Source organism: Dipteris shenzhenensis, chromosome 12, assembly GCF_047967505.1.
Source record: "Dipteris shenzhenensis isolate YYH24624 ecotype China chromosome 12, Dip_SZ_1.0, whole genome shotgun sequence".
Lineage (NCBI taxonomy): Eukaryota > Viridiplantae > Streptophyta > Polypodiopsida > Gleicheniales > Dipteridaceae > Dipteris > Dipteris shenzhenensis.
The window spans coordinates 42501467-42512209 of record NC_141607.1 but is presented as its reverse complement, the minus strand read 5'-3'; the positions used below and the strand labels follow the sequence as shown (position 1 = coordinate 42512209).

General features: G+C 42.8%; 1 protein-coding gene across 1 annotated transcript; it reads right to left on the bottom strand.

Moving 5' to 3' along the window:
* Nucleotides 1-1720: 1720 nt before the first annotated feature.
* On the bottom strand, nt 1721-10514 carry LOC147896244 (ferredoxin--NADP reductase, leaf isozyme, chloroplastic-like). Its single transcript, XM_087382329.1, has 9 exons — nt 10278-10514; nt 9784-10048; nt 9558-9691; nt 9309-9387; nt 8998-9089; nt 8832-8909; nt 2843-2905; nt 2510-2744; nt 1721-2334 (listed from the first exon to the last, which is right to left on the bottom strand). Exons 1-9 carry the CDS (start codon nt 10395-10397, stop codon nt 2267-2269), a joined length of 1134 nt encoding a protein of 377 aa, XP_087238455.1. The 5' UTR covers nt 10398-10514; the 3' UTR covers nt 1721-2266.
* Between the last annotated feature and the right edge of the window lie 229 nt (nt 10515-10743).

Sequence of the window (10743 nt, the reverse complement as noted above, 5' to 3'; positions counted from 1 at the left end):
CTCTCCTATGAGAAGCCAAGCTAAAACCTATAGCTAAATCACCATGCAAGAGCCAAATATATAACCCTAAGGTGTCCATCCACTCTACCATCATGCAAAGAATATGCTCTTTCATCATGTAATACTAAAGGGTGGGAGTCCACTTCTCTACCATGGGGGCAAAGTAAATCCCAAAAATGCGATAGTGCAAGAGCCATCACTCTGATGGCCCTCCCTTAAGGCCCTTAGAGGCTGCACTTTCATCTCGAGCGCGAGAGGGTACTCGTGTGGGTTCTCAAGGTAGTTCCATGAACCCAGCCTCAAAAACTCCTTCGGCAAGTATTGCCCCAAACGGGCCTCAGACCTGTAAGGAGTTGAGTGCTCTTAGAAGTTACACACTCTTCACTCGGCTAGAGATGATTGGACAATTTAGGCAACAAGATCTATAAACTAGAAGGGGGGGACAAGCCTTGTTTGAAGGGAATTGCATATTAGGAGGATATTGCAAGGATAGGAATGTGAATGGGCCTCTAAATGTATTCCCCTAGAATCCAAGCAAAGAAAACATGAATTTAGAGCAACAAGATTGGACAGAAAATATTGATATGGCTAAGGGATCATAGAGATGGTGGATAAAACACAATCACTAAAGGAAATTCAAGATATCTATGATCCCTTGTCCATCAAGCTATATTCTAGTTCTCTAAGCCGTACCATCTCTAAGGCTTTTGGGAGGGGGCCTCATCCTCGTGGCAAATCCTTGTTAGACCCCGTAGTCTCAAATGTAAGAGCAAAGTTCAACTTTTCTTGCAGTCCTACCTTTTGGTGAGGGCAAGATAAAAACTGAATTTTTTGAACTACCTTGAGGAATCTATTTCATGAATTCTTTGATCTTTTCCTTCCAATGTGCATCTTGAGTAGGCGCAAGATTACTCAAATTTGGGACTGTGATGATCATGTCCCATGACAACTTGACTAAGGAATAACAATCATATCACAAATCATCTTTGCATACTTATGTGCTAAACTCATACTTCAAAGAGTGAAATGTAAGTTTTTTAAGTTATGTCCTTAGATGCAGCTCGAAAGTTTAAGAAGGCTTGATTACAGGTTAAGGGCAGGCAATTCAAGAGCAACCTCTTGGAGATCGTATATGTCCTAATAAAACTCGATGAAACATCTAGCCAAAACACAGTCGTGACATCACAATCTTCTTAGAGCGTCAGTATCTAGCCTCGTTTTCCATTCACAAAGCTCTACCATGTGGGCTCTACCATTTGAACAACACTATACCAGCTATGACATCCATGTAAAATCAAAGCCATGCATATAGTCCAGACAACATGCATAAAGATCTTCTGGGTCTAAAATTATAATAGATCAGGACATTGGTCCACTGCTTCTATAAAGGCAAAGACAAAAGGTACTTCACCAGTAGTGCAGTTACAGTTTTTGACAAGGGCTATGAGCAAGGTTAAAAAGAAGGCAGGGAGAACAAGAGCAAAAGCTACTCATGCAGTCCTTGCTTTCTCGTTAACAAAAAGTGCTGCAAAGAAACACTTTTTATGTGCTCAATTCAAGAACTGAAGAAAGAACTTTTAAAAAGGTAGCTGATTGTCAAAAGCATCACTAAAGATTAAAACTAACAGCGGATCCAGCTGAAGCCCATCTGGATATACCCACATTCTTTTTGAAATCACTAACATGCATCAAAGGTACATATGAAGGTTAACAAGGCGAGACACGATAAAAGTTTACAATTGCCAGAAAATTCGTCTATCTAGTATAGCAGTGTACACATCTTGCCTGCATGTGCTTTTAAAGCTTGTGCAGGGGGCATTTCTTCTTCCAAGAGCCTTTCTCAAAGTGAGATGCTCTATCTTTCATGGTAGGCTCTTTCAAGGTAGAGTATGCTGTATCTACTGCTTTGTCAGCATTGAGACTGATCTTCACAGCATGAGAACCTGGGACCCAACTTTTTAGCACCAAAACATCTTCAGGTTCCTGTGACCTTTCATGTTGGAACACACAATGCGTGCAAATGGAGAGATGAGACAACAAGGACTGACAATGAACACATTTATGTATCATATTTTGATACAAACAGAGAGGCATATAGAAAGGAGGGGGGACATACATCATGTGAGAAAGATAATACAAAGAGGCATATAGAAAGGAGGGGGGACATACATCATGTGAGAAAGATAATACAAAGAGGAAAAGATAAAAAGTATCTCCAGACATAGCTACTCTGCTGCCAACTCCTCAAATCTGTACATGTAAAAAATTAGTACACCTCCACATTCCATTGCTCATTTTTCTTGAGATCCTTTTTGTACTGTAGCCAATCATATCCTGGACAAGCCAACATGATACTTAGAAACATCAAAATCAAATTCAAATAAACCCAATTAACGAAGAAATAGCGTGATGAGTCTTGACACCTGTACAAATTTCAGGAAAAACAAATTCAGACATATCTACATATACACACACACATAACACACACTGGAAGGGTGAAGAAGTATACCATCGCGTGCTGCCAGACTTGTCATAATATCATCTATACCCTTTTCCATGCCACGCAGCCCACACATGTATACATATGTATTATCCTTCTTCAAGAGTTCCCATAGTTCATCTGCATATTCTGCCATTCTTGTCTGGATGTACATTTTCTCACCCTTTGAATTGGCTTGTTCACGGCTTATCGCAAGATCGTATCTAAAGTTATCTGGTGCAATCTTCTTCATCTTCTCATACTCCTGCCAAAACAATACTAATGTCATTTACCTCACAATGTTATATATTAGCCTAAGCAACAAGATATTGAAATTCTTCAAAGATAATCTGACAGACATACATCCACATAGAGCAATGAGCTGGAAGTTGGCACTCCCAGGAAGAGCCATGCAAGTCCATTAAACTGCAGACAAAATAAACAACGTCAAGGAAAACTCCCAAGACCTGCAAGTAAAACGCAGATGAAACCAAGAAGCTCGAAGCTATTTTATAAAAACCAAAACATTGGCGATATTTAACTTTGAGACGGTCATCAACACTATTACAACCCATTGCAAGAACTGGTAGCTCAATTGATGCTCACCGCATATTAACTGTTGCAAATTCTCTCTCTCTCTCTCTCTCTCTCTATATATATGTGTGTGTGTGTGTGTGTGTGTGTGTGTGTGTGTGTGTACGTGTGCGCGCATGCACACACACGCGCGCACGCACGTAGGCATGGAATATATTGGTCAGTTTGAGTTCGGCTAGCAGCATTGGCCTGGGGAAAGGTTTGTCCATGCTGAAATGGAAGAGTTTTCAGGCATATTTTCAATATGCTGGCGCAGAGTGCGTTTTCTTTGACACACTGGTTAAGCGGGTGGCGATGTACCCTGGCATTGGGTCACACTTCAAATAATGCCCTCCTGTTCCTTTGAGGTCAGCCTTCCACTACATACCATGTTTTACTGGCCGTGTTTGCAGCCACCACCCTCATCTTGATACAGCCTTCCAGCTGGGCCTACATACAGCACATCTGCAACCTCAAACAGACCAGATTGCCTTGGCAAAATTTCACATAATAACAATGCCCATCATGATGGTAATAACAAGGTTCCCTTCTCTCTGTAACTCTATAGACTGTTGCTCAGGCATCTGCAGCCCATGGCATGGCGTCCGACATGGCAGTTGAGCAGCCCACAGCAGCAGATTGCAGCAGGGACAGAATGATGTCAGCTTGTACGGCAGCTGACGTCTCAGCAGTCTGCATCAAGGGTCAGCAGTCTGTAGCTGGGTGGGCCCCCTTCCAGCACTAACCCTATATAAAAAGGCACTTCCCCCTAAATCCAGCATTCCCCAGCTGTAGAACAAGCAGAAGAACCTCCACCTGCAGCAGCAGTGGATGCAGCATCTCCAGTAGCCCCCATCAATGGAGTAATACCATACAGCTCCACGGTGGTTCCAAGAGTCCACACAGATCCAGCCACAACAGATGCAGTAGCCCCCAGCAGCGGTCCCTATAGCCTCTATAGAATCCCTTCTCTCATGGGGACATTCTCCCGTAGCCTCTACAGCATAGCCTCAGCCATGGACACTATAGCCCCTTCAATGGGTATTCATTCATGCCCTCTTCAACAAGGAAGACAACAGATGTAACAATGGCATTATTCGCAAGTCCAGGCCCAAACATAAAGAATGAAGATAGTAGTGAGCATAAATATGATGTCAACAGTTCTCTCTCTCTCTCTCTCTCTCTCTCTTTGACCTGGATCACTCACCTACTTACTCTGGCCGTCGGTACATACTTTTCACTTATATTGACTTCATACCCCCTTTAGAGGATTGTGCTGCCCTTGTCACCGCTCACTACACGAGCCTGCCATTCACGCTTTCCCCTAGACCACCCGCTACACCCGCCCACCACCCCCTGGGACCATACCTTGTAATAGCTGGTACGATGATGAGTGAAATGTTTTACGCTGTCAGCTCAGATTCGAAACCAAAAACAGTATTCTGAGCGCACCAGATACGCTATGCGCCTACCGTAGATGGGTACGGAGGAAGAAACTAGACTTCGTTCGTCGGAACGAGGAGCTACTGAACATTTTGTTTAGTAACAACTCTAAGGACTTTTGGCGGAGATTTCTAGAAGGACGGTCCCCCTCACCACTCACTGACACTCAGATCTGGTTTGATTATGCACGCACACTTTATGATATCCCAAATCAGCCACTCCCTAACCTCTCACACATGCCCCGCCCCACATCCTGCACCCCCTTCACTAGAGGAGGGGTAAAGGATGCCGCAATGAAACTTCGTAATGGCCGAGCGAAGGATCATGAGGGACTATGCACTAAGTTCGTTGCATATGGGATTAACCTCCTAGCCCTGGTCTTAGCAAAGCTCTTTAATGAAGCTGTTTGTTTGGGGTTTCCACGCACCTAGACCATTAACACTATCTCACCCATTCACAAGGCAGGGGATCCAATGAGCCCGGAGAACTACAGGACCATTATGATTGGACATGTCATGTTCAAGGTTTATGCATCAGTACTTGACTCCGATCAGATTTGCAAAGTGTCGAGGACCTTGAGCAGCAAGACAGGCCAGATTCCGTCGTGATGATGGAACCATGGACCACATTCTCACGCTCAGATGTATCATCAAGGAGGCAAGGGCAAGGAAGCAAAGGGTTTATTGTTGCTTTGTGAATTTCCAGACGGCATTTGACACGGTTTCGAGAGCCCGTCTCATACAACGTCTATAGGACTTGGGTTATGACCAGGAGATCATATGGGCTGTCATGGCACATTATAAGAGAGTTTCAGGCAGAGTTCGAGCAAGATCCGAGTGGACAGGTGAGATCATGAGCACTATTGGGATCAAATAAGAGTGTCCTTTATCGCCTACCTTGTTTAGCCTCTACATTGACGAGCTTGAGACAATGATGTAGACACAGGGGGGGTAGGTTGGTCTCTTGCGGCATGCTGATCCAGATATTGTTATACGCAGATGACGTGGCTCTCTTGTCTTCCTCAGCAGAGGGGCTCCAGAGACACCTAGACAAACTACAGTTCTTTTGTGAGTCTCATGATTTGAAGGTCAACCTGGATAAAACCATGTCATGATCTTCAATACATCTCGAGCCATCATGCACGAGGAGCAGTTCACATTTGAGGGATCTCGTATTGAGATAGTTTCATCATACACTTATCTTAGGGTTATCTTTTTCAAACCCAGCTTCACTATGAGACCCGCAATGCAGGCATGCTTGAGCAAAGGGTATGTACATATACCTAGATGAATCTAGGAACATTCCCAAACTCATCCTCTAAAAACATAACATACTGCAGTTTCAATCTCATGATAGTCACTCACAAGGTTGAAAACCATAAACTCCATCATGCATAGCAGGGACTAGCTACTATGACATCCCCACTGACGTCATCAGCGCCCAACAGTGGGTGTAGACCATAGTATAAAAATATGCTCTCACACATACAAATCCACACACCCACACATACTTGAGTATCCATTTATACAAAGTCTTCGTACTGAGTTTCTGTCGGCACTCCGGAGGTGAAGGGCAGACTCAGCCATGATGAAGGCTAGCATTAAAGGAGAGGGCTAATCAAAAGGTAGTCCAAAATCTCTTCATTCATGCTACAACTGCTTGTAAAGTCGATAAACATTTTCATTTTAGTCTCTCCCCAACGAGCATCTAAATCTTGAGCAAAGGGTATGCTTCATTGGCCAGACTAGAGAGGTAGTGCTTCCGCTCGCACTTTCAGGATCCACGCACCAAGGGGTTGCTTTTTGACTCCTTGGTTCGCCTAGCAAGGATGTATGGCAACCCATGTTGGGGGCCAAACTTGTCGGATATAGAGGGGCTCGTGAGCAGGTTATGGTTCATATGGGAGCCATAGCACTTCATGCATCCATGACAAGGTTGAGACTTGGTTCTCACATGTTTGCCGTTGGGGCTACACTTTCGATTCTTGCTTCTGTTGGAGTGGGAGTTGGTAGCATGATTATGGCAGATTTTGGTAGTAGGGAAGTGGTTGTGGACATCGGGTCCTTATGCTTCCAGGAGCAGCATGCAGGTGATGTAGGTTGGGTAGACCAGCTGAGGTCTATTGTAGGGCATGTGCTTATGGTCACAGGTGGTACAGAGACATTTTCTTTGCACAGTGACACTTTGGGTGCTATGGACTTAGCACAGAAGCACGTAGTAGTGAGAGTTCACTCTCCCACTGAGATCTAGCATGAGATCTTGTTTGACAGGTTTCTATCTTTCATGCGTCTTGCATACTTCTAAAGACTAGAGTTTGCTGTCTTAGGCCGTTGTTTGGTTCTCTCTGACCTTTGAATGCTCTTACTTCTGTTTCATTAAACCCTTTTTCTTTTTCCTACCTAGAGTGTTTTTCATTTAACACATGGATTAACTTTGCATAGCTCTCGAAGCTAATCAATTTTTTTGTTGCATTGGCCACAATGCAACCACCTGTCCGTTTTCTAATATCACATGTGTGGCTTTGCGGATTCTCATTATAACATTATCAAATCCACAAATGGCGAAAGCCTCATCCCACTTGTGAGGCCATCTCTCAAAGATATTTGACTTTTTATGTTTCATGCATCTTCCTTGCAAAGACGTTGAGTCATCAATTATTGTAAGGCATCCTCTAGATTATCAATCCCAGTGTTCAATGACTAACTTTTAGATGCCATGGGACACAATACTCTTTATACCAGCCAAATTCTTAATCCGACGAGATCCACATGGAAAGTTTCTCCTTCAACTTTCATTTCTTGACTAAATCTCTTTCCATGGCAACAAGCATTTTAAGCTATTTTTAATATATATATATATATATGTATATAATCCCATAATAAATCAAAATATACCTTTGTAATACTAGAATATATCCAATTGTACAAATTTGGATGTATTGTTGATCTAAGTCTAAAATTCTACAATGAAAATTAAAGAGAAAGTAAAAGAGAAGAATAATGAGCTAACAAAAAGTTTTGGAAAAACTAAAGGTGGACATATTTAGCAAGCAACACATGCTTATGCATCATTAGTGTCCAAGCATAAGCAGCTATATTGGGTTTCTAAAGACCCCAAACCTAGTGTCTACTAAAATATTTCAAATAAACAAAAGGTGAAGTTAACAAGAAATAAAGAAGAAAGGAAGAAGGTGAAATAAACAAACAAATCAAAAACAAAAAGGAAGAAGGTAAAATAAAGAAACAAATCAAGAAACAAAAGAGACCCAAAAACAAGAATCTCTCTCTCTCTCTCTCTCACTCATGTATTGAAAGAATTAATGAATGAATTATTTAAAACATAAAAAACATAAGGAATCACTTACACTTATGTACTACTTCCTATAATGATACAATATTAAATTCCTTACTTAGAAAGCAAATGCATACTCAATTTAACTCTTTGTTCAAAACTAAAAGAAAAACAGGCTGTTGCTCACCACTTTTTGTTTTCAACTTATGTTCAATCATTCTAAACATACCTAAGGCTAATACACTATAGATAAAAGACTTTCATAACTAACATTGTGCGTACCTTTTTTGTTAGTTATCTTGGATTATGCCTCTTGTGTATTAGCAAAGTAATCAAATTACTCATTGAGAGAGAAAAGATTCAGTTCTACAAAGGTGGGAAAACCTAAGGAAAGACTCCATATTTTGCCAAATCAGAAATGTTTGACTCAATGTGAGGCAATTTTGTAATGTGTAAACCACTATATTCAGGTTGTTGACGTTTATCATATATATCAACCTCTAATCCTACAGCAGATTGAGAGAGATCTAAGATAACACAAGAATATCTTCTTGAAGTGCAATTAAGTTCACAAGAGTCACGAGGATAGATTCCTTCTTCAAAAGTGCAAGCATCTTTGTACATAAAGTCCTGAAAGTCGGAAACTTCTGGATTCCTATAATTTGTTGAAATAGAATCGCCTATTGTGATGTAATGATTATCTAAAAGTAAATGTATCCACGAGTAAACATCTTCAACACTTAAAACCTTTGTGTATAATTACTTTTTACAATCAATGTCATGATGTTAATTATGTAGCCACAAAAAGTCAAAACATAAAGCTATTTTCTCAACTTTTAGCACTTTGCATATATCTTTGTCAAATCTCAGTTTAAACACTTCAGCCATCAGCTTTTTAATTCTAAACTTTAGATCTTGCAGCTTGATCTTTGTCTGAAGCTTAGTAAAATCCTAGGTTTGAAGGAGCAGGAGACTCTTCTTCTTGAATGCACTACTGCAAAGCTTTTAAAAGATGATGACAAATGTTGGAAAGGAAGGCTCGTACTTTATAATCATCGTGCTTCTCAAAGAACATCCTCCATAAAAATCCTCTGAATGGTGCAATGCCGGTACCAGTAGCAAGCTGTGACCAACTTCAAATCAGCACGTTGTAACACTGACAAACACCGAGTCCTTGAAAATTCAAATGCAGAAGAGAAGACTCGACAGACCATGATAACCGTTGCATTGGGATCGGAGGGCATCAGCATCTCCTTCCCAACAGGTCCAGTAATAGACACGTCTTCTCCGGGTGCCAAATCACCTGGATCGCCCGTAGAGATTCCTTTAGCGTAGAGCACTTTTAGCTAATCAAAGAAGAACAAAGCATGACGACCACGCAGCCTGCGTCGTATAACATTAGAGCACCTCTGCGCACCAATTGAATTAAGGAACAGAAAGAACCTGCTCCCTGGGAAGCCTGGTAGCAAAGGACGCCTGAAATGCAGGAAATGCGGAAAAGCAGTCAACAGAGAGGACTCACAAAGGAAGTTCGAGCAGACGCCCTTTACCTCCTCGCCCTTATCGTTGACGTAGACGAGCCTCTTCACGCAAAGAGAGACCTGTAGACAATGAAGCCCCGTACGTAGAATGAGGCTGAGAGAGAGAAGACGACAACGCATGAATTTAATAAAACACTTCGCACGTAAGAGGTTACTGAATGTCATGCAAGAGCTGTGGTTGGCTTCAATGCGTCTGCATGTTGAGACGGCAAAGAGAGAGATTAACTCACAGTTTTATAGTCACCAAAATCACCAGGAGCACTGCTAGCTATGGAATACAATCGGAGTTTCTGAGGCTTGCCATTGGCGTCAACACCGGGAGGAATGACGCCTATCGACTGTCCTTCGCGGTATTTCACCTTACCTGACCGGAACAATTGGATGGTCATACAATCGTCGGGATGATGATACGAACGACATCATTAAGGCCAGAAATTCGCGAGGACGAAACTTTACCTTCAGTGCTAAAAACCATATGCCAAGTCTCTCCAGGGGCGTCGTCCCGCACTATCTTGGAGTTGAGGAGACATTTCCCAACGTAGGGGTTCTTGGGCTTGAAAGTGTTGATGACCAAGCCTTCCTCATTCTTCCTGGAGTGCTTCTGGGCGGCGGGAGGAGCGGCGGTGGTCTCAACAGCGGCGCGGGCGATTCCTTTGCTGGCGGGGGGGCAAGCTTTGGAGGAAGGGGAATCTAAAGAGAGGAAGGTACCGCTAAGGAATCCCTGCAAAGGAAATGAGCGAGGGAGGCAAGCTGAGAGCGATGCAAAGGGGGTGAAACGAAGCAGAAACTACGATCTGAGGACAACAACGATCTCTGCATGAATACTCAACAAAGATCTCTGCATGAAATGGAGGGCGATCAAAGTAAATCGATGGATGGAAGGAAGACGAATGCATGGATGGAAGGAGAAGCGAGAGAGAGAGAGAGAGAGAGAGAGAGAGAGGAAATACCTTGTGAGGAGAGAAGGAGAGGCGGGGGGAGGGCAAAGGGAGGAAGCCATAGCCATAAGAATGGCTCGGGGCAGAGGAGGAAGGTGAGGCTATGGCGAGAGACGAGGAAGCCATAGCCATAGCCAAGAAGAAGAAGAAGAAGAAAAAGAAGAAGAAGAAAAGACGTGTATTTGAGCCTCCCCTGCAAATTCCACAAATCCCTTCTCACCTTAGTTTTGTCACAAGCCTTGTCCCTTGGCCCATTTTTGTGTGGTTGGAACTTCCATGGATAGAAGCCTCCTATCCACACATGCTCTAAACCCTCCTTTCCAACCGTTTTTGCCCTCCCCCCAATGGTCTACGGCTTTGCCTTTTTTGGTGAACTCCTCGTTGGTCCCGCGGTGGTCAGCTTCTCTGCCCAAGAATATCGATGGCTTCGGCGAAATCCCATGCACGATTTCTCTCGCTCTGATTGTTGCTGCTCATC